Raw genomic sequence first — 25218 nt, 5'->3', positions numbered from 1 at the left:
TATCTTAGTCACCTGTTGGCTACACTGCTTCTGAACTTCCATTTTTGGGAGTACACAAACTTGGGTATCACAAGAACTTGACCTTAAAAGCTTGGCTTTCTAGCTGCTAAAGTGGATTTGAATGTTCAGAGCTTAAACATATTGCAGCTGTACCCAACATGCCCTCCATTCTATATATTTGTAATATTATGCAACTCTTGAAGAAATGGGGACTTCATAATGGGGATATTTTAAGACTGCCAACCACAAGAAGTATCTTTGCTCTCTCCTTTGAGAATTGTCTTGGCAGGTTCTAAAGGCCTGGGGGATTAATCAGGTGTAATAACATTGTGCAGCAGGACTAAGTACTTAAGGTGGCTTTGCCAACACAGTGATAGCTAGAACTGCAGATACATGATCAACCCAGTGCCTAACCCCAGTTCTAATTAAAAAAAGCGAGATACCTAGCTTTCTGTTCTATGAAGGTAGCCTTGAAAACAATGTCAACATACCACTACAGTTAAAAACTGACAACCATTCCTGACCAAAAGATTCAACTTCTTTGCTGTTGTTCTCCAGCATTTTCAAACAAGGATTTTTAGGTTTCTGGAAGTCCTCTGATTTCTAATTTATTAATATACACATAGGAAAAACAGTGAAGGCAGCTCTGCCCCATTCTGTCGCTGGCACCACAACATTCATAAGCAACTCTACTGCTTAGTACAGATAAGCAATCAAATCTACTGAACAATCAGTAACCAAACTTTATGACCACAAGAAGAGAGAGATAAAGAGATGGGATTTTGTCTTTTAATACAAATTACAGTTTTAAAAGTACAGACTAATAGGGCTGTGTGAAACAGTTCTGTTTGGTTTCATTTTCAGATTCAGCCGTTTCGGAGGACAGCGAGTCATTTCGGTTTTTTGGATCACTGTTCTGTTCCAATTCAGTCGAATCTGTTTCAAAGTTTTGACGCTGTTTCGAAACTGATTTGGAGATTCAGATCAACCAGGGAGAGGCAGGCACAGTTGGGCAACTGCGGGTTCTCCTGAAGCTCCTTTGGTTGTGCCTGCCTCTGCCCCAGTAGGGGCTGCCGCGGAAAAAGCCCTCACAGCTGTCCTGGAGGCCCCCATAGTCGTCCCAGCCCCAGTCTCCCAGCACCAAACAAAACAACCCCCCATCCCCCAACAAAAAAAAAAAAATGCCCTGCACTCATCTGCTGCAGCAGCAGCAATTTGGCCTCTGAGGTCTTGTGGCAGCGTCTCCCCCCATGCAGCGCAGGGTAGTGGGAGGCAGTGGAGCTCACCCTTCCTGCTTGGCACCTGCACAGCAGCTGTCACATTGCACAGGTGCAGTGTGGTTTATCAGGGCACCACACTGGGAGCTGGGGCAGCTCCACACATCAGTCGAAGCCCGGCATTGCTCAGCCACAGCAGCCCCAGCTCCCAGAGTGCATGGCACCCTGCCAAACCACACTGCACCCATGCCACGGGGCAGCTGCTGTGCAGGTGCCAAACACAGGTGTGGGGGGGGGGGAAATCCCTGCTGCCCCATGCTGCATGGGGGGAGGTGGGGAAGGGGCTCTGCCATGAGCCCTCACAGGCCCTGATCACTGCTGCTGCAGCCCATGAGTGAGGGACTCTTTTTTTTTTTGAACTGCCAGGAGGCCAGGGCCAGGGCTGGGCAAGGCAGCCACTGGGGCTTCTCCCACAGCTCCTCTGGCTGTGCCTACCTCTCCCTAGGCAGGGGGAGCTGCAGGAGAAGCTCCCATGGCTGCTCTGCCCAGCCCAGGCCCTCTGGCACTTTAAAAGGAGGGCTGCAGGGCTGTGCCAGACTATTCCTGGGGGGTGCATCTAAAACATTCCAAAACATTTCCGAAACGTTTTGGATGGTTTTGTTTAGTTTCAGAAATGTTTCAGAGCCTTCCGTTTCTTTCTGGAATCAGTGTTACAGGCACTGAAACACCTCTGAAACAGAACAGCTGCCAAAATTTCACACAGCACTAAAAACTAATTTTAAAATAAAGGACGGAAAAAAAAATTGAGGAACACGTAGATCATCCCCCACAGTCCATTCTAGTTAAAGATGTCCTTCCTATGGTGGACAGGAAGGGAACATGGGTTATTATAGCTGCATTCTGTAATATACCTTTCTATCAACTATTTGTGTCTGAGACAGCATAAAAACGCAACTCAATGGTCACTATTTTGCAGCAGAGTATGAAATCATAGAGGTGATGGACATTTTTCCAAGAATGTGATCTGAAGACACAATTCTTAAACCGTTCATTTCTGTGTTTTGATGAGTTTTTGTAAGACTTTGCTAAAATGTCGTTAGCTAAATATCTATGTCATTATTTCAGTACACTACAGCAAAAAGTTTTCCACATCCCATCAAAGTTTATCAAGATTTTTAAAGTGGATGAAGGCAAGACAATGTTCCTTAGAGCATATTTCAGAAGTGAGCTATTTTACAGCTTTCAGTAATTAAACATGTGGTTTTATTCTCTGGTTGTGGTGTAATACAATTCTAGAATGGGAATCTATCGTCTTGCCTGAACCATACTGCCTCCATTTTGCAAAATTGTATTTAATTATATTAATAATACTGAACTGTTTTTAATCAGTGATTTTTCCTAGTCAAAAGTTTGTAAGCTAGAAAAATATAGCTTGATATTTCTGAGCATAACATGACATTTCACCATTCGCTATTTGTTCAAAGATACGGAAATCATTCCAACAGAAATTCTACCATTAGCACTACGTTACATAATTTAATTTTATACTGAATATATATCCATGATATTACCTTGCATCAAGTATTGCTCCTTATCGTTAATATACATTAAACAGTATGCACTGGCATTTCTGTAGCCACCAAAAGAGTCACGTTCCAGCTCTTCCCAAGTTGACTTTGTCACCGAAATATCATTGTATTTCATCCATCGCCTCTGGTGGTGGTCATAAATGTATGCCCAGTAGTGTCCTGCATTAGCTTGGCCTTCATGAACTAGCACAGCATGTAATCGATAAGGAACCTAAAAATGGAAAGAAAATGTAACCCAAATGTTCTTATCATCAGTTAATCAATAGAAGCAAATGGTTAGTGGTTAAAGAAGCACATAAAGATAAAGGGAAAAAAAAAGAAGGCAAGAAACAGGGACAAGGCTAAGTGAAGCAACATGATTAAGCAGAAAGACTCTGAACTACTGTTGTATACTATAACCACAGTTGTGAACTGGCAGTCCATAGGCCACATGAGGCCTGTGAAGGGTTAATTTGCTCCCACCCAACTGCTACTTCTGCTGTTACAGCTGCAGCAGCAGCAGCCAGGCTTCCTCTAAGACTTCTGCTTCCTGTGCCAGTCCCAGGGAGCAGTGAGAATTGCAGCCCATGGTGCTGGGATAGCCTGAGTCTGCCTCTACCCACTGCCCCCAACTCATTTGCTGCATTGCAGATGAGCTGGGGTGAGGTGCTGTTTGTTCAAGTATGCAATACAGTGGTGGGATGGGGTTGGGTTGGGGACCACAGCTTGCACTAATATAGCCCCAGATGATGTGACCTGTGTAGGGTGCAGTTTTGGGTCACTTTGTATAGGACAGGGCTGTCCAAATTCTATGACATATTAAGCTAGCTCCAAGAGATACTACTCATCTACAGTGAATCATGTGCTACTGGAGCATTCAGGAAAGAAGTCTGCAACTTTGCACAATAGCTGCTGACCATGAGTCAATTTTCTATTTCACATAATTTTGAAGGTTGCCTTCCCTAGATTTTACTTTGACTTTTTTTTAACGGAATACAATTTAAAAGATCACAAGCTACAAAACAGAAATAGTGTATTTCTTGAAATAAAAACCAAAGCTTTCTGTAACCTAAATACAGCAAAGACAATTAATCAAACGTGTCTCAGATTTTGAATTCCATCTTTTATGATCACAAAGACTGTATCACTAACATACTAGGTGAACCAGTGGTTCTCAACTTCATTTGTCACCAGGCACCCCTAATGCCAGCTCTTAGTTTTCATTTGTTTTTTTGATGACAGAAAAATAAAAGAGCAGTTCATCTCTTGCAAAGAAAGCAAGACAATAACAGGTTGGAATGTTTTAACTATGGATTACTATTTGAAATCTCCTTGTTTATCTTGTAAATCATGGACACCTATACATGTGTTCCAGGGTGAGGGAGAGATTCATAGATTCATAAACATTAGGGCTGGAAGGGACCTTGCAAGATTGTCAGGTCCAACCTCCTGCCCAAGGGGCATGAAGTCAGTGTTTTAATTAGAGTGGTTCTTGGGAGCTGCTGTAATTAAAACAACCGCAGCATCTTCTGTATTCAATGTCCTGTGCTTCGAAATGGTGGTAGAGGCACTTTAGCTAAAGCTTGTTCGATGAGTTTTAGTTAAAGTGCCCCTGCCACCATTTTGAAACACAGGGACGCTGAATATAAGACATGGTACAGCACACTGAAGTGTTCCAATGAAAACAAGTCTGTTCTGACACCTTCTAATAAGAATGCATCAGAGCACATGTAAAAGTCTCCCATGTTTGCACACATAACTGAGCTAAAATTGTGTGGCACTGACGCCCCACATCCTTGAAAGGATATAAGGACACTTCAGGGAGTCACAGCATCCTGTTTGATGATTGATCACTGATGTAAATTAATCATTTCTCCAAGCATTAATCTCTTAACCTATAAGACAACAGAAAGTATCTTCTCCCAAAACCTCCGAATAAAGACAAAATGTCACTTCCTAGGAAAAGTTATACAATGCTTGGTTTGTCTTGGTCATTAGGCTCAGCAGGACATAAGAATGAAACAAGTAACTAAGTGTGAGCAACTCAAAGATATTCAAGATGAATAGAGAGCAAAATCTTCTGGGATAAATATTAGATTTTCTGCCGTAGAGGGGGAGTACTAGAAATAATAAGAGAGATGAGGAACTGATCTACTTTTCCTTAGAAGTTTATACAAGTAAAAACAAAGATATATACCCTTTTTAATGCGTACAACTCCTGGGTTAATTCAGTTAAAACAGCAGAAATGAGCAACACCCTTATTACAAGGTTGCAATCTGTTTGCTTGGTTGGTTTTTTTTTTTAAAGGACTGAAGATGTTACTGAATGGCTATAATCTGTAGTCCTATGCAAGGAGTACAACAGAAGGGAAAGATCCACATACCATTCATAAAATGCTCCAGTGCTAATGAGCCTGGCTACTAGTAAAAACTAAAGCTGTTTTTCAGACCCATTGCTATTACTATCCAACTTGCAAGGTGAAGTTCTTTGCAGGCAAAGTATATTTGATATCTTTTTAAAATATCTCCAAACATTTTTTGCAACACAAAGATTTGCATGTAGTATTTGACTATCATAAAACCAATGACAATAGCACAAGTCTTTTCACAGGTTATTTTAACTGGGTTTGTCTTGCTAAGACTACAGCCCAATTTTTCTGGACTACCACCCTCACTTACTTTAAACAATAAAGTTATGCAATCATCCCTGAAACTGGAAAGCTGCTCCACACCCAGCCAGCAGGAACCCACGGTGAAAGTTTTTTGCCATCCCCAAAGCAGAACATGACTTCTGCAAATGAGAGTCAGAGAAGAGAGAGACCCTGGCCATACACTGCCCTGTGGGTGACAGCACGTTGTTATAACAGCTGAATTACTAAGCTAGATTGAAAGCTTTTTATAAAAATCAACATAGATATATAGATTTTGATTTAAAAGACTCATCAGGAGAGTCCCCATAGCCTTTCCGGGAAGCTTTCTTCATTTTCAAATAGTGCACTACAACCAAGAGAAAAAGACAAGCTGAGGGGGTTTATATTTTATTTTATTTAATATTTAATTTAATTGGGTCAACTTCAATCTCTTTCTCTAACTCTGATGAACTGGCTGGCAGAACGGTCTAGTCTGAGTTTCCAGGAACGTTAATTGCAGACATCTATTAATGGAGTGATACTGAGCTCTAACAGGTAAACCCTGTACCTGCAGCAATGCCTCTCAATAAGCTATTATATCAACAGCAATTAACAGTATGTAGCAACACTCTCGGTAGGATATTGGCATTAAGCTTTTGAGTTGGTAACTACCCATGTGCGTAACAAGTTTAACCCATCAACAGAAAGGAACCTCTCAATATTGAATAACCCTTTCCATACCACTTCATTTCCACTTCTAGAACATAGCTAACAGCATCACAAAAATACTGACGTGGTTAAAAAATAATGGAAATTGAATGGAGTATTTGAGTACCTACAAGTTTAAATCCATGGCATAAGTTAAAGCCATTTGGGACACCATTTCTCTTTGGTCCTATCTCATACTTACATATAGCCAATAAATAAACTAATCAAGCAACTTGGAGTCACGTGCTTAAAGATGCCATCCAAGAGGACTCACTGAGAGCATCTACATATTCATTAATGTGCTGTAATTATGGAGCATTAAGTTTAGTGACAACAGGTACTAACAATGTACCATAATCAGTGCTGCTGCGCAGTAGTGCCAGCACACACTTTTTTGTGATGCTAATGAACAGTAAACTAATTCTGTTGCACATTAGCATGTTAGCATGGTTTTTGACTGCTGTGCTTATGGGCAGCAGAATTTGTCTATTGTGCATTTAAAGTTTCACGTATCTAGTTGGAGCTGAATACAGTTTGCCATTTCGGCTGTTTTGAAGACTTCATAACCATGGCAGTACCTTCTTGGCTGAGCTTACACAAGTAACTGATGCAGGTTTCTATACAAGTCCAGTGGCAATGTGCTTGATAATAAGCTCCAATGTAGGAGTGCCTGCAAGTTACATGCTAAAAAATACATTCTGTATCACAAAATGGTCTGCCTGCCATATACATGCGTGTCAGGACTACAGTAATGCAGTCTGCCTGGGCATGAAGTTATCAGCCTTTAGGAAAATTAAGACTCAGCAATGCATACTTATCAAACCTCTCCTCTGCTTTCTATGTTGTCTTCCCATAAAATATTGAGTAAAATGAAAGATCTATGTCTTTAACTTCAAGCCATGGGATAACCTGACTTCAGATTATCAAGATTACCTACGGTTTTGGATGACGACTATGGCTAACCACTCTGTTCTTTAGGCAGAGTAGGACACTAGGTATAAGGCAAACTTTTTCAGGCCTGGGTACAAGGGCAGAGAATAAAATCCCACAGGAACAAAAGCCGTCTCACACACACACACACACATTTAGATCAGGGGTTTCCCAAAGCAGCCCATGAACCCCTTTGATGTGCCCTGCCACTTGGGTAGATGTGACCTACCATCTGATCACTGCCCCTTTTAAATGGCCCTTCAGGGGCAAAACTTTGGGAACCATTGGTTTACAAATTAAAAAGTGCAGTAATTAGAAGTGGTTATAGAAACACAAAAAACCCCAGCAACTACAATGTTTCTATCTTTCCAAATAAATCAATTTTATGGGATCTGAGAACTTCTCAAATCTCAATGACCTAAAAAGCATGGACTGTAGCAAATAGAAATAGTTCCCATTATCAGAAGAACAAGAGAAAAACAGCCTCATATCCAAAAAGATAACAAAGACACACACACCCACACACACCTGGGCTGTGTGAAGCTTCGGTCGCCAGTTTGATTCGGAAGAGATTCAGCAGCCAAATCTCTGAATCCAAATTGAATCAGGAGACCCTTTAATCTCTCTGAATCAAATTGGAACCTTCCAAATCAATTTGGAGACATTTGATGATTCAGACATATAGACACAGCTTTAAAAGTTTTTTCTACCTACCTCAAGGTACCAGGCAGCTTGTGAACGCTGAGATGGTGGGACAGATGGAACAACCCATGGGAGTGCGGGGGAGGGTCCCCTGCACACTTGGCAGCAGACCTGGAAGTGAGCCAGAAGCACTTCTGGGTCCGCTGCCAAGAATGCAGGGCCTCCCCTACCACACTCCAGTGGGATGCTTCATCTGCCCCATCATCTCAGCGTTTATGGGCCCCCCCATGGTATCTTGAGGTATGTAATAAAAACATTTAAAGCTGTGTCTATGGCTGAATTGCTGATTCTCCGAATCCTCATATCTGGCTGACCTGAATTGGGACAGGGATCCGAATCAACAAATCAAATCACTGTCCCCCAATTCGGGCCGAGTCCAAATTAAATACAGCCCATTTCGCACACACATTATATCATATATATTACACAGACACACAGGGGGGTGTGCGTGTACATAGTATACACACACACTTCAGACCTAGACTGTAAAATCAACAGCTGCATCAGTTTATAAGGATCTGCCATCTCTACAACGTACTAGGGCAGTCAAGAGAACCGTTACCTGGAATTGTGATGGGCTACTTTCTTCCATACCTCCATCCTTGGGAGATTTATAAGACCTGGATAGACAAAGCCTTGGCTGAGATGACCTAGTTGGGGATGGTCCTGCTCTGAGCAGGGGGTTGTATTAGATAACCTGAGGTCCCTTTCAGCTATAATCTTCTATGTTTATATAACATGAAGGTTTGGTATGCTGGGGGGCTACAAAGAGTTCTGTAATTAAAGAATGCACATAACAGTGCTTCCAAATAAATACCTAAGCACAGTAGCTCATCAGGTATTAACAAATCAATATGGCATTTTCATCTTTCTAAATTCGTAGAGTTACCTATTCTGATCCAAAATGCCTCATGAAATCTCTATTAAACACAAGCAGTTTTACCTTAGGTGAATAGCTCTATTAACTCAACATATAAATTTCCTGACTAATTAAATTCTAGCCATCCGGAAGTAAAATAACTTGTCAAGTGTTGCATCATGTCATAGAAATCATGTGACAGCAATACAACATGGAGACTATAGGTCATTTAAAATTGTGGTTAAATGATTGAAGACAGCCTCAGAGATGACCATTTCATGTACTACTTGTCTTGGCAACCACTGATCCTCTAGAGGTCTATGTGCCATCACACCAAGACCTTCAGTGCACATGTCTAGGAAAGTGTATGGAGCCCACCCTAGATCTACCACCCCCACCTTTAGACCACTGAGACAGAGTCCAAAGGCCAGACTGAGTCTAGAAGTTAGGTACCTCAATGGTTGTAGCTTCTTACAGATAGCAACAGATTAGAGCTGCTGCTGATTGCCTAATGCCTTAGTGAGGGTGCATTTCTGTCAGGGTTGTGTCCTTTAGTCTTGTTCCAATCAAGGAGTACCCGTAAGGCAGTGGAGCTACGGTTCTGAAGAACCCTATTCTTGCCTTACTCTGGAGACTGCAACACTGTGGCATCTTATAGAGCTACCCTGCCATGAGTAGCTTCACCATGTTGCCACCAAGCCCTCCAGTAAGATACAGTTTATGGTAATGTCCAGGACCATATTTACTACAAACAACCCCAAAAAACAGAAATTTTCACATATGGCCAAGTCCTCAGATAACAAAAAATATACTGCTAGATGGCATCTAGACTGTAATTTCCTTGTTATATCATAAACCTTAAAAAAAAAAATGTCTGCAGGGAGAAAGTTTAAGGCAAGCTCTCTATGAGCAGATCTGCCCAAAACATTTAGTATCCGGTTTGAAGTGCCCTTATCTATTACAGAGGTGCGAGGAGTGGCATAGGCAGATTAGGAAGGGGACAGGCAGCACAGCAGGAGGAAGGGCAGGAAGCAAAAGCAAAGCAGGACATTTACGTGCCAGAGGGGAGAAGGCCATCTGGACAACTAAGGCAAAGATGGCTGGAGGATATAGAGTCAGACTTACAGAAATTAAATGCAGATAACTACAGAATAAAAGTACACAACAGATGGGAATGGATGAAGATAATGAAGGCAGCCAAGGACCTCTAGGGTCTACAGTACTAAGTTGTTATTATTATTATTTTATTATCACATGCCATCTTCTAAATATCCAGGGTTAGAAAGAATATTTTTCTAGGGACAACAAATCCCACAAATGACAATTACATTGTTTCCTCCACCTTCCTTTGAAAAGGGCAGCAAACTTTTTTGGCAGTGCACTACAAATTAGCCCTTCACACTTCCCAAGTGCTACTCTGAACTTCTTCCCCCCGATTTGCTGTTCTGTGCTCCCTTTCTAATCAGCTGCTTTGCTTCCTGCTTCTTGTCCTGTGTTCCCTGCCCAATCTGCTTCTCTGCCTTGAGTTACATGCCAAATCTAGTACTTTAAGTTGTGCTTCCTCCCCAATCTGCTGCATGCTGCACAAAGGGTGCCCGTACCACTTGTGGCTCTTGTGCCACAGGTTGGCCATCTTTGGACTACACTGTGGACTGGATAATTGACTAGGTAGACTGAGTTGATGTGGCAATTCCCATGCACTCTTTAGAGGCTTTGGGAGAGAAGACGCATACCTCTGGGAAAGGTGCCCCCAAAATGGTTCCAGCCTTCTTCCCAAACTTTAGCTGTGCAACTGCAAGCATACTACAAAAGGGCTTTTGTATCATTGCATAGACCACCACCATGGAAGCAGCCTCCCTCATCAAAAAGATTCTCCTAAACTGTAATCCAAAATGTTTTTACAGGCATACCTTGTTTTTTTGCGCTTCGCTTTATTGCACTTCGCAGATATTGTGTTTTTTACAAATTGAAGCTTTGTGGCAACCCTGCATCGAGCAAGTCTATTGGTGCCATTTTTCCATCAGTTAGCATTTTTTAGCAATAAAGTATTTTTTAATTAAGGTATGTACATTGTTTTTTTAGACATAATGCTATTGCACACTTAATAGACTACAGTATAGTGGAAACATAACTTTTATATGCACTGGGAAACCAAAAAATTCGTGTGACTCGCTTTATTGAGATATTCGCTTTATTGCGGTGGTCTGGAACCGAACCCGCAATATCTCTGAGGTATGCCTGTATTTCTTTCTTGAAGATGGAAGGTCTTGAAATACTGAGAAATGAGATGTTCCAGTAGGTAGTATTTTGGATGCCACCCATGTCCCTCCTTTAACTCTCCTCAACTTGGCATGCTCACATCTTGTTTAGGATATAACCTTGCCCCATACATTTATTATATTTAAATATATATTTCTTTCCCTATATATCCTTACATTTATGGACAGCACTAATACCACATTTTCCTCCAATACCCTCCCCCCACTCCAAAATTAGATGGGCACCTTGTTTTGGAAAGGCAGAATGAAGAAAACAAGATCTCCCAGTCATGACTGAATGCTGGCTGCAGGTTATCCTGACTACAGTAGCTGTGGCTGTGCAAGAGTGTCAATACTGCAGCGCTGACCCTGAAGGGTGACTTTTGCACCTTCCTGCCTTCCCTGAGGCTGGCAGCTGTTGAAGCTGGCAGCCTTCCTGCAGTAGTGTCTCCCTGCTTATATTCCTCTGTACTTCTACTGCAGTAAAGAAAAATCATCTGCCCTGCTTAAGACATGGATCTAAGTTTTTAAGGGCTCATTTTTGGGGTAAAGTGCATAGTGTTTGCAAGTAAATAGGGTAAAACCACCTACTAAATAAAAAAGTGTTCATGGGCACAAGATGACTACACAAGTCACTTCTATACAAAAAACTATCACTTCATTAGGAGATTGTCCCAGGAAAATGGTTTAATTTAATAAGAATAAAGGCTATGGCTAACAGTTAATTGACATGACTGAAGTACATGGCCATTTAATAGGGATGCACTTGGATGGTGCCAGAAGGTTCAGTAGTGCTTAACCAAATAGGAGTGAAATCTTACATCTTAATGAAGAATGTTCAAATCAAATGAAAAAGAAATGGTGAAATAGATATAAGGGCAGATCCTGCTCCACATGTTATTAGACACCCAGAAGAAATTATTTTTTCCCCTCTTTCTTCTTAAATGACTAATAATATAACACCCTGTTTGAGTTCCTGGAAAAAAAAAATCTTTTTTTTGTAACTTGGCCTTAAAACTAAATCACAAAAAAGTAGCCAGGAGGAATTAACAGTTTTGAATTAAAGCTTTTTCATGGACTTGAGGAAGGCAGAAGATCACATTTTGGTGCCTACTAGGTAGAATAAGATCTGGCCAATAATATATTTTTCTTATATTTCATCATAGTTGAAGACCTTCACTGGGCAGCCTGAGAAGATTCTATTAAGTTCGACTAAAATTGTAGCATGGAGTTCAATTCAACTCAGCTGAGCAGACAAGAATCTGTTTTGGGTTTTGCCACAGACTTGCATGGCCAGAACTAAAATACTTAAAAATGCTCTCTCTGATGCTCTGGTGTTCAATTAAGGCTTATTATCTTGTGATCCTCAGATAAAATATCTCCAACCATTATTCCTCTCTTTAAGCCTCTTAGAATTCCAGAGATCTCTTTTAATGAAACCAAAAAAACCCCCTATCTATATTAACCATGCAGAAACTTTACTCACTTGAACCATTGATTTGTCAGAGTACATCAATTCAATTGTCCGATGTATTCTAGATATGCTTTCCTGCAAGTCTAAGGGAAGGAGAAAAAGAAGTTATTTCTTTAATACTGTTAGTGTTCTATATACTTGTTCAATAAGCCACAATTTCTTGTTTTAATAATTTAAAGACTCAACTAAGGGTTGATATTTCACATTTTTGCAAAATAATATTTTAATTGCTTATGTGCTAAATGCTGCAACTTCTCTGACTTCAGTGTGAATAGTATAATTCAAGAGAGGGCTCAGTTTGCTCTCTAAGGGTATATACCTGGGGAGGGTATGTAGCTGGAGAGGTTAGGGGTAGGTTAGATTGAGTTAAAAATTGCCATCTGACCTAAGGTAATTTGTGATGGAGGAGGACTAGCGGGGGGGGAGGGGGGGAGTTAGAGAGCTGCGGAGTGGTAAGCAGGGCTCACAGAAGAGGCTGAAAGGGATCTGGGGTGAGAGTTGGCCGGTTTGGAGAGGCTCTCCAAATTCCTCAAAGGCCCTGGACCCTACCAGCTCCCCCGCACTACTAATGCAACTAAACTGCCCCCTATCCTGCAAACTGCTCCCAGGGCCGGTTCTACCAGCATTCACTGGTCCTGAGAACTTGACTTAAGTAAGTCAGGGTGGGAGTATTGGGGGGCAGCTGGTGGCCACATAGCAGGGCAGTTGGTAGAATGGGTTGGCTCTCTCCACCATCCCAGGAACTATTTTTTGTCACCTGTCCACCCCACCCCAGACAAACTCCCTGAATCCCACCTGCACATTCCCCAAACCTGACTTACTTCCTTGGCTCCCAGCACCAGCAAATACTGGTAAAACCAGCTGTGGGAACAGCTTGTGGGATGGAGAGGAAGGAGGGTTAGTTGGTCTGTTGAGAGGGGGAAATGTCTCTCTCTTGGGTGGAGCAAGGGGTCAAGGAGCTAAAAATTGCTTCCCTGAACACCTGCACCTAGTTTAATAAAATCAGCCCCTGTATGGGCTCCATCTTCCTCACAGTTTTGTTCATGAAACCAGTGCCCTTTCTTGTTCCCCAAACACACAAAGGTGCCTGAGCTCTCCCAAGCACATGGACTGCAACTGTAAATAACCTACACCATAGTCACTGTTGACAAGGGCTGTAGAAAGCTTCATTCACTGATTTGATTCAGTGGAGATTTGGCCAAATTTGTTGACCAAATCTCTAAATCCGAATAGAATCAGGAGACCCTTTAATCTCTCCGAATTGAATCGGAACCCTCCAAACTGATTCGGAGAGATTCGATGATTCGGACATAAACAGCTTTAAATGTTTTTTCTATATACCTCAAGGTACCAGGTGGCTCACAAATGCTGCAATGGTGGGGCGGATGGAGCATCCCACAGGACCGTGGACGGGTCCCCCAGCACACTCGGCCATGGACCTGGAACTGGACCAGAAGCACTTCTGTTCCACTTCTGGATCCACCGGGGAGTTCACAGGGGACCCCCTGCCTCAGCAACTGGTGCCTCCCGTGTCTGGGGGGGCACCTGGGGTTCTCCTGCGGCCAACAGCTGAACCGGGAGGTGCGGGGGGAGGACACAGTCCCCTATGCACTCGGTGATGGACCTGGAAGTGCCCCAGAAGTAGTTCCAGTCCAATTCTGGGTTCTCTGCCGAGCATGCAGCCTCCCCTCCCCCCACACTCCTGTGGGACGCTCCATCCACCCCACCATTGCAGCGTTCACGAGCTGCACCTGGTACCTCGAGGTATGTAGAAAAAACATTTGAAGCTGCATCTATGGCCAAATCAAAGACTCCAGAATCACCATCGAATCTTCAGATTCAGATTCGGCTGAATCAAATCAGGATAGTGATCCAAATCAACGAATTGAAGCGCTGTCCCCCGATTCAGGCCGAATTCGAATTGAATATTCATTTCGCACACCCCTACTGTTGACAGCTACATAAGGTGGAAGGCTCTTTGGTACAGCAGCAGGAGAAGTCTAGCACTGTGACTACCCCTTCTATTCTCTACCTTGAAATCACAGAGCACTGCAATGCCTGCATAAATTGAAAGTGCAATTTCTAGTGCATAACATCAATTCGCAAGATTCTGAGCAAGTGAATGCTTTACCAGCTGAGCCAGACAACAGGTTTGTTAGCACTAGGGTCTTTTCCCCCTTCATTTCTCTGAGCGTAAGATGCAGTAGGAGTTATGAAAAATACTGACATACAAGCACACCGTTTTTCTTCCACCCAAATCAGTGCATTTTCACTGTTTCCAGTTTGCTGCTACACAGTCTACATATACATTTTGACAGTACCTCTAGTGTCATTTTCTACTTCAGTCCTCCAGCGATGTAAACAGCCTTCTAGCACTGAAAGCTCTTCTTCAGTTATATGCCTTGGTGCTGGATGCATTGGCAGGTCAGGAGGAATCCTGGACTGTGTGAATGGCTTGTGTATTACTGATCTTTGTATGGGAGATGTGCTTGGTATATCTGAAGATGAAGGCCCCTGTTGCTCTGTTGTGCTATATTTATGTAAAACATGAAACATGACACTTGAAACATCCTGTTATACTAGCTAAAAACTAGAAAAAATATTTCAAAGTCATTTGGAAATTAAATATAAATATTAAGTCGTAAATGTTTTATTTTTATTTTTTTTATCTGAACATTGAAATTTCAAAACCAATAATTCTCTTCATAAAGAAGCAGAATCCATTGAGAGAATTTTTAACATAAAATGATTTATTATATGACTTCCCATATCTTTGTGGTATGTCAAAGAGGTTAGCACATAATAATTTAGCTTACCATGGTACATGAAATGTATTTCATGGACTGTTTGAGCCAGAGTTTATTTAATTCAAAACCAATCAGAACCTCCACAGAGTGGTGGCAAAATTGATCAACTCAAACCAAGGTCCTTCAAAACATATACTGCTGAAGTTAAGAGTAAGAATAGATATTTTGCCTTACTGTGGTTAATTTACCCTAAAGTCAATTAATAGCACTAGTATGTTTAACTACTGGCTTCCTCATGTCATATCCACAGTCAACTTCATCCTTCATACCTAGTTCAACAGAACTAGCAGCTACAGAGCTCCTATACTGAGCAGGACAATGACATTTTTAATATCATGTCCTCTAGGATTTACTAAAGTTTTTAGCAGTTTGCCTCCATTAGTAACTAGTCAGCCAACACTGCCTCCACTGATGGCAACAGTGAGAAATTAAAACAACAAAGCCTCTATTTTATGGATATAGACTCAAAGACTGCTTTCCTTTTGTTCTTCTCCCATCTTGGCAGCAGCTAGGATGCCTATGTCATCTCCCTAGATTTGCATTATGGAGGAGCACAAATGCATTGATCTTATGACGAACGTATTGACCTTATGACAAAAATATCTGGGCACGTACAAGCATTACATTTCTACTGAGAGAATTGCAGTTCTCTTGGTAGAATGGACAACCGTACAAGCATTCATTTCATTTCTCCCAGGGGAAATGTGTCCCTCCTAGAAGAAACATCAGCACTGATTTCCAGTTGCCACCACAGACATTTATTTCTATCCCTGACCCTCTAAGTTGGCACCAGTTGTCCTGCCCTAATTACACAACTGCTGGAGAGTCTGGTGATTTGTGGAGTTTAAAGAACATTAATAACTGTTTTTTTCCTCCTCTAGCTTACATGGTTTGATGTTGCTATGCCTAGGTACAAAAGTTACAAAGCTTATATTTGTCTAAGTAAATTCAGTATACAGTCTTGCCCATCAAAGCATTACTTTTCCCCAGCATGCAAACAATACTACTTGTTTAGATTCTGTCTTCTGTTTTATCAATGGGCAGTATCTCTATTGCTGATGAGTAATGAATTATCAGAAAAACACCTGAGAACTTTGTCTAACCACTGTGGAGGCTCATTTACTTCAATAAGACTTTTCAAAAGGTTTAAAGTTAACTATGTCTTCAGTGCTTTGCTAAAATGGGACCTGGAACCTCTGCATCTGAGCCTGAGATCAAAGTACTTATTTGTTGACAGTCCTATCCCAGTTTATATACCTGTTTACTTTGCTGACTTCACTGTGGTACAAAATTGGAAATAATTTAACCAGTATCTCTCGGGCATTCTGACTTTTCCTTTAGCAGCCAAAGAGTGACCTTGCTAATTAACTCAGGATATTTTTTTAAATGGCAGCAATGCATAGTAGAACTGATAAGTTTGATGTGCAGATCAGTTATAAATTAAAGTATAAATTACCTTAAAGTAATGCAACACATCCATATTGTTCAAATTCTGGGATGCCTACAAGAATATTTTTCCAGATAGCTTGGTTTTTACCCTGGTTTCCGCTAAGATTTTGTATTTGTTTTAAAATTATACTTGCCACTCTTCATAAACAAAACATACTGCACCATTTAGGAAAGTTTAATCTTTCAAATAGGAATCACACATAGGAAGTGGAAAAATGGATGAGTTAGCATTATTGTAAAATACTGTCAGAGATACATTTTCTTCCACACAAATATTTTTACAGAGACAACAGTATGGTTTCTGGCTTTAGTTTGAATTTGATAATTGGCCAGCAAGACATGTTTGAGAATTTTTTATAAACAATTTTTACCATATTCACAAATAAATATGTGGGGGAAAGCACATTTTAAACTCCCTCAGGTTTTATGGGAAATGATTAAAATGACTCATCTTTATTAAGTGTACATAAAATTATTTTAAGTGAAGAATATTTTCCTTTAGCCTACCTCTATACCATATATACACTTTCTTGCCTAAAATGAGCTTTATTTTTCTTAAAATGAGAAACTAAAACCAGAAACCACAAACGTAGATCAAAACACAAATGATACCTGGGGTTTACCTTGGTATTGTCTGTGTTGTTATAGTACCACTAGAGGGAGCACTAGCATCAATATCATCAACCGGTGAAGTGCAAACAGGTTTACTGGATGCAAACTCCAATGCGTACTGTAGGACATCTACCAAGGGGAATCGTTTAGGACCAGAACCATAGCTTAAATATCTGTTAATCATAAAATGTATTAATGCAATGCCTCACAACAAAATAGGATTTCTGGCAGATTATAATTAAAATAAAATGAGTCTATTGTAATAAGTTGCATTCATTAAACTTTCACTTAAATAAGCCTTCCACGGACATGTCAAAGAGAATGGATAAGAAAAAAAAAGGAAACATACAACAGTTTGGAACAAGTATTTAAATATAAAATGATGGAAGAAATTATTCATATCTGCATAACGTATAATTCAATCTTAAGTATTCTAACAAAATGCAAGCATATCTAGTACCGTTCTAATCTCTGCTGTAGAACTGTAAGATATTCTTTAAGCCTCTTGATCTCATCCCGTTTAATTCTTGTTATTTCTCTATTTTTGTGCATGTATCTGTCAAATCAAAAAAACAGAAAATGAGCTGCTCTTTGTATTGTAACAAATGAATTTGCAATTATGCCAAACACTTATGTACTTGTACTACCCAGTAAGAAAATTATTCACTAAAACCTTTCAACTACAAAGCATCAAAAGGGTAATGTAAAACAGAAGGCAATAAAACATTTACATTTGTCTGTCTACTAACCAGAGGTATATTTTAAAGCTATATTTTGGCATGTATTGCATGTAAAAGTTGACAATTCTCAGAGCTGTATTTGACATATCAAACATGCTTTTATAACTAGTCCTTGCTATACTTATTTTTATGCAGTTATAAAAAGAATGGCTTTAATTGTATCTGCACAGTAACTATTTTGACACACAAGTAGCATGTGCCCACAAACAACCTGCTTAATATTTGGTTAGAACACACCCATAGTAATAGCCAAATGTTTCACATCCGGGCATAACAGCCTTCTTGCAAACCAGGGACATCAAAGATAAGTCTCTCAGGATAGATCCAGCGTACAGAACCGAGTCATCCAGCCCACTGAATTTCGCCCCAGCTCTGCCCATGGTGGCAGAGCCTACCATAGTGACAACGAGAGCTGGGGCAAAGGCTGCCCCCATGGGTAGCCCTGCCCTGGCTCTGGCTGCAGTAACAGAACCATAGCTTAAGTATCTAAAATGTGAAAGCCAGAGTGCAGCCCACAGGTACCTGAAAAGCACAGAAGGCAGCCTGCCAACTGAATTGAGTTTGACACCGTGGTTATAAACCAGTAAAGCACATTTTTTGGCCGTGAGAACAGAGCTGTTAAATGGCAGTTGGTAACCCTCTACAGAGTTGCATACCCCAGGTTTTTATATTCAGGATACATTACCTAAATACAAAGGCACAGCAGCCAATTTTTTTTGTATGCACTGATGTAACGCAACATGTAGTATAAAGGCACAATTGTTTGGATTAACCATTTATCTGGGTCAAAAACAACACTGCCATGGTAATAGGAGCATATATACAATTTTATCATTTACACATACTTCCTAAAGTGGTTGTTACAAACCATTAAAAATTAAATTATTCTCTCTAGAGCATAACCGATTATGATTTAGTGTCTGAAAAACTGGAAGTTTAATCATTTCCATGAGACGTTGCCTATAAAGGCTTTCTTTAAGACTTTACTTATATTATACTGTACCTGTCCAAATATAAAACTGAAGGAAATTCTAACTTGTTGTGTATCTTCTCTGGCCTTCCCAAAGCCTGATTAAATTCAAATCTTGAGAGCTCAAAAGTTAAGACAGGAGGAAGTTCAGTAAACCAGTGCTGAATAAGAAACAAACAAAATACAACACATGTAGTAAATACCTTTCAAGCACACTAAAATATTTTGGTTGCACTTTTCCACAATACTTCCACAGTTGCTACAACACTGTGGAAAACACAGGTGTTAGGCAATGGATCAATATAAACTTCCTGCAGGCCCTATATTTCAGTGATATTTGAAATCAGAACTATGAATTTGTATTTCAACTGCAGCAAGTTACTATAACCTACCTGTACTAACATGGTTAAACTGATAAAGAGCCCACCTTGCAAATCTCTTCTCTCTCTCAGTATTTATCAATCTCTTGCTCCTTCCCCTCACAATACAAGCATGCTTTCCCACCCCAGCCTCCCCCGTACCTTGACTTTCCCCATCTTAAAAATCCAGAGGTGTATCAAGTTACTTTGGCATCCCAGGCAGAGCAAAGTGAGGGGAGGAAGGGTGGGAGAGGGGAAGGGGCAGAAGCATACCTGGTAGGGTTTGTGCCCTGAGCAGCTACAAGCTCCGGGTGGTGTCAAGGACCCGGGGGATGGAGACAAGGGGGTGCTAGGGTCCTGGCAGCTGTGGGCTCCAGCTGCAGAGAGAGGGGGAAGGAGACAAGGGGTGGAGCCAAGGTGGCTCTAGGGTCCCAGCAGCCATGGGCAAAAGCTCTCTCCCACACACAGAAAGCTCTCGCCTGCCTGCACCCCCACTCCACCCCCAGGTGCAGGCACCACTGAAGGTCATGTGAAACAAAGAAATAAAATCTTTAATTTGGAGGCAGGGGAGGGGAGGGTACCCGCTATCTTTATTGCTAACATCTCCATGTTCTTTCTCCCAAGCACAAAGCTGCCAGAACCCTAGAGCCTCCCTGGGTTATCACCTGGTTCCTGGCCCCACTCCATACAGCCTGAGCCAGTGGCTGCTGAAGCAGCAACATGAGTCTTTTCCAATGCTCCCCACCCGCCATTCCAGCACCTCAACCCTTAATCAACGTGCGGCACTTGTGCTTCCACTCCTGCGCCCCCACCACAAACTCCTTGTTACGCTACTGTTAAAATCTGGCCCTTTGCCCCACTTGCCTCTCTAATTATCATTTCATTTATGAGGTCATGGAATTTCCTGTTTACCTTCCTGGATTTCCTGTCCTTTAATTCCATCTTACAACCTTTTCAATTACAGGGCAGTCTCTTTTGCTCCCCAAGCTTTCCATTGACACCGCACTCACTGAAGTCTCTAATTACACCTCTATCGAGCCCAGGGGTGGGCAAAGTCCAGCCTGCAGGCCAGATCGGGCCCACAGCAGACTCAATTCCCCAGCAGCTACTGCCCACATCATCACGGCCGGTTTCCATGGAGACTCCAGCAGTGACAGGTTCCTGACAGCACAGGGCCAGCATTTCCATGGAGACTGGCCCCAGCAGCACTGGCAGGCGTGCAGCTAGGCAGGGAGCTGCTCCAAGCCAGAGCTGGGATCTTGTGGCAGTGACAGTGTGGTCCACAGAATGGGCAGAGCCACAGTCCAACTGAATCTGCCCCTGCCTGGATCACGACTCTGCCCTGGCTCCAGACCATGCCATCACAGCTGCAAAATCCCAGCCCCAGCCCCAGAGCAGCTCCACACCCAGCTGCGTGCCCTGCCAGTGCTGCTGGGGCTGGTCTCCACAGAAACCCTGGCCCATGGCTGTTACAACCCTACCACTGCTGGGGTCTCCATGGAAACCAGCCACAGCGGTGCAAGCTGGGGCTGCTGGGAAATGTAATCCAGTCACTGGCCAGATCTGCCATTTTGCCCACCCCTGATCTAGCCAATCCTCCTTGCCCTGTTAGGTACTTTCAGCACAGTTGACTACAAAATCTTGACCTTCCTGGGCTGTCGGAGATCTGTCCTCTCCTAGTTCTGCTACCTCTCTAATCCATTTTTATGCAAATTCTCTCCCTTCCCAGATCCTCCAGCTTCCATGATGGTTCAACTACCACCTCCAGGCTCCATGGTATCAAAACCAAACAATGTTTGCACTTCGCTTGTTGACATCAGGTGGATGTATAGCCATCAACACAGGTTCACAACTTTCATAATTTTCCTCCCCAAATTATTCCTGCTATCTCTAGCTGATTGCTATTAAAAAAAAAAATCACCATACTGCTTAACAGTCAAATATCCAAAGTGTGGCTGTCAATCTCCAACTCAGGGCTACTTTTAGGTACTCATACATCTAGGCTATGACACAGCCTTTACTATCTATCCACGCAGTCAGAACACTCATTTTATATCTTGATGACCACAATATCCTTTTTCCTGACCATGATGGATGTAATCTTGATCTGCTCATACCCATGTTACTGAAAAGATCATTTTCCTAGCCAGTCACTTTGACAATATCATCTCTCTTTGTATCCCTCCCCTTTCTCTGATCACAAACAACTTGTCTTTCTTTTCAAGTCCCTTTACTGACTATTTTCAGCCTACCACTTTTCTATCCCTAACGACTCTGATGTTATACTAAGTTCTCTGGGGGCAAGAAAGGCTTTTCCCCTTGTTTGTTCAACTTAAAACAAAATGGGCTCCTGGTCCACATCTGGACTTGTTAGGCACTATGGAAGGCAACTACTGATCCTTCTGTATCATGCTATATGCATGAGAAGTCAACCCAGACCCTCAACTGATATGCCTAGACAGGAGTATGGAGGAGTGGAAACTTCCCAGACTTTCCAGTCCCAGTTTAGACAAAATCCAAAGGCCACAATGAGTCCAGATATTTGGGGCCTTGATGACTGTAGTTATGTGCACAACTAGGAACTGAACCCAGGCCTCCAATGTAGCAGACATGGATTCTACCACCTAACCACAGCAGTGGGGTAGGCACTATGACAGTACAAATAAACAATTGATTTAACAGAAATGAAAAATAAGTAGTAGAAAATTACTTTAGAGCAGAAGTCTCCAGTATTTATTACAGAAGTTCCATTACCCTAGAGCACTTAAAGCTGCCAAGTCTCATCTTCCTAATGTCACCAACTAGGACAAATAGTGTCCTGAAGCTTTCCTCTCAAGTGGTAGATTTTTTTTTATTAAAACTTTTGGAAAGTCAGCATTCAGCAACATTTCAATATCCTTTACTATTTAGTAATTGTACTTATGTATTCACTGAGTAAATCCTACATAAATAATATTAATTCCTAATATTTAATCACATCCCTGGGAAATTTACTGTACATCTAGCAGACATCTATCAGACTCTAACAATTGTGCATCACTTTTTCCATGCTGGGGAGTTACATAATGTCTTTTTTGACTTTAGTGCTATTGACAATTCTTTGAGATGTGTTATACAGCTGTTTCATTTCTCCCTTCCTACCTAACGGTAAGCAAAATTGATAAAACAATTCCAAAGTCTTACCACAACAAAACATAAAACTGGACAATAAAGAATAGATTGTGCAGCATCCAGCAATCCAATAAATAAACCTATGTGTGTTCATGAAAACAACAAAGCAGCCCAGACCTTTCAAAAAGAATTTGCATTTTGCACTGTAGTGAAGTGTTTGTGAGGTTTTTGTTTACTTGTTAGAGTCTGCTTCAGGAAAAGTGGTGCACTTGCGCTCTGTGATTAAGTTTAAGTTTTATTTACTCAGGTGACCAGAACAAAACAAATGGAAAATATTATCTGTAAAGGAAAAAAGAAGAAGCATCCATGTAGAAAATTGGACAGATACTTCTGAATTTGACAAACAACAGCTGATGGCAAAAGAAATTACAGAAAAGAAGTTAAACTTCTGTCAATATTGTAAAGCAGGAAATTATATTTTCAAATGGCAGGATGCCTTTGTTATGCTTGTTATGTTTAGTAATTAAAAGCTAATATTTATTCTGACATCACTGAAAAGCAGGCAACATTTTGGCTGCTTCTCTGAAACTTTCCTAGTTCTCCCATACCCTTCAGGTATAGGTACCAGAAGCACACACAGTATTCACGTTGCGGCGTATCAGACTGCTCTAAAGGGACTAAATTTTCTGAATTCAAAGATAAAGCATCATTGCCTTAATTAGGGAAAAAAAAAAATCAGATTCTTAAAATACTGTGCATTTTTGTCACCTGCACCTTAAATTAAAGGTGAAAGTGTTACTTGCCTTATGCCACCTTTTTAGATCAGTTGGAGCTTAATACTCAGAGGCAAAAAAGGACTGAATCTAGTTCTTGAATACTAGCCTGCCCCATGTGTCATGTGTACATTCTCTCTAACTTAGGGGCAGGTAATTATTTTGGGTGGAGGGCCACTACCCCTTGATCACCATATGAGGACTAATAGTCCCACCCCCAAACCCTGACCTTTGCCATCAGATATCCCTCCCCTTGTCCCTCAAAAATACTCCTTTTGGAAGAGGAGGGTTGCCATCTTTGAACCAGAAAAAAACCAAATCATACACTAACAGTAAAACACCTACTATAACATTTTAATTTTATTAGAAAAAATATTTGTCATGATTCGTGTTTGCGTAGTGCATATAGAGGGGGTTGCATAGTAACTCAAAAATAAAGTCTTACTCCTGTATATTGTGTGTGGGAGGGTGCAAGGTGTGGTTGGAGTATTGTATGGTGAGGTATGGGGAGTGTGTGTGTGTGTGTTTGTGTATGTATGTTCATACACGCATATGTGCGGGTGTGTGTGTGTGTAGTGACGTATGTGTGTGGTGAGGTGCAGGGGGAGATGTGAGTGGGGTTGTGAAGGGGTGTGGCTTTATGTGTGCGGGGGGCATAAGGTATATTGTGGAGTGTATGTATATGTGCAGGAGTTGTGGGGGAAGGGTGAGGGAGGGTGGGTGGCATGGGGACCCCCTCATACATTCCTTCACATGGTGTGCACTCCTTGCTGCACCCATGCAGGCGCTTGCACTCCGTGGCACACGGCTCTGGCCAGTGCTGCACATGGGGATGAGGAGAGCAACCTCCCCAGCCTGCCTCTACTGTGAGGGCTACGTACAGAGTGTGTACAACTCCAGGTTAAGCCCTGCGCTGGAGCTGGCTGCCGCCTTTGCTCCCCTGCCATGTAGGTCCCAGGACTCCATGGGGAAGCAGGGGTGAGGGTTCCCCTCCACTTCCAGCATAGTCCAGGGACCTGCACAGAAGGGGGCTGGGAAAACAGCCAGCTACAGCACATGGCTGGATAAAGGCAGGCTGGGCAAGCTGCACTTCTCTCCCACACACGCAGCACTGGCTGGAGCCACGTGCTGCCGGGCACCAGAACCTGAACAAGCATCGCCGCCTGTTACTGCTGCTGGCAGCAGGGGCTGAATGCCATATGGTGGAGTGTGGGGGGGGGGGTCCCCACACTCCCTCTTACATCCACACCACGCCCAACTGAGCTCAGGGCTCCTGCCCTCCACGCCCCCAGGCACAGGCTCCACAACCCACCCAGCTGCAAGCTCCCCCCACCCCAACTGCTTCCCTACCTAGTGCCCAGAGCAAGTGTGATGCCAATAAGGTCCCATGGGGTGGCTGTAGTAGTACAAGCAGCAGCCTAGCCTAGCAGTGTATGATGGCTGAAATGGGCTAGGCCATGAGGGTGGAAGCAAGGCACAACAGAGTATGCTGGGGGAGGGGGGGAGAATGCCTGGGTGCCTCACTCCCACCCTCGTGGATGGAAGGACTGGACAGGTTACAATTAGTTGGGGGGTGCCTGTGGGCTAGATGAAAGTGCCTAGCAGGCTGCATCCAGCCGGCAGACTGTACTTTGCTTGCCTCTGCTCTAACCTGACATGTCGGAATATGCAAATGATATTCAGTAAACTACAACGGGGCTGGGTTACATAAATGAGCACACTGCACCTACCTAGCACCAGCAACAGGCAGCAAAATGTGCCACAAACTATGTCATAGCCTATGTTGGCTGTATAGCTCTAGTAGTTTAGTCATGCCAACCATTTTCAAACAGGAATGTGGCAGCAGACCTTCAGTGTCTTTCCAGAAACAAAGAGTCTGCTGAAAACCAGCAGCATATCTCCAGGGCTCAGGTAGGACTGCACTAAGCAAATAGACACAAGTTTTACCAATAACTTTAAGAATTTGTATAGGCCTCTCTGGGTTGTGATGTTGTGGGGTAGGCAGTAGTAGTCATTCCTGCTCCTCACACATACATACACAGGAGGTACTA

The 25218-nt window shown here is 42.2% G+C and overlaps 1 protein-coding gene across 3 annotated transcripts in view; it reads right to left on the bottom strand.

Moving 5' to 3' along the window:
* The window catches only part of USP25 (ubiquitin specific peptidase 25), a 158727-nt gene that overhangs the window by 33445 nt on the left and 100064 nt on the right, over positions 1-25218 (bottom strand). For all 3 annotated transcript variants that reach the window (XM_090060085.1, XM_090060094.1, XM_090060105.1), the window contains 6 exons: positions 18958-19085; positions 17675-17770; positions 17226-17387; positions 14668-14876; positions 12359-12429; positions 2789-3017 (listed from right to left, as the gene is read on the bottom strand). In XM_090060085.1, the coding sequence (XP_089916211.1) occupies positions 2789-3017; positions 12359-12429; positions 14668-14876; positions 17226-17387; positions 17675-17770; positions 18958-19085 (895 nt within the window). The remainder of the gene's footprint in view (positions 1-2788; positions 3018-12358; positions 12430-14667; positions 14877-17225; positions 17388-17674; positions 17771-18957; positions 19086-25218) is intronic.

This window comes from Crocodylus siamensis, chromosome 1, assembly GCF_052110815.1.
Source record: "Crocodylus siamensis isolate JL-2025a chromosome 1, ASM5211081v1, whole genome shotgun sequence".
Taxonomy (NCBI): domain Eukaryota; kingdom Metazoa; phylum Chordata; order Crocodylia; family Crocodylidae; genus Crocodylus; species Crocodylus siamensis.
This window is presented reverse-complemented; position numbering and strand designations above follow the sequence as displayed.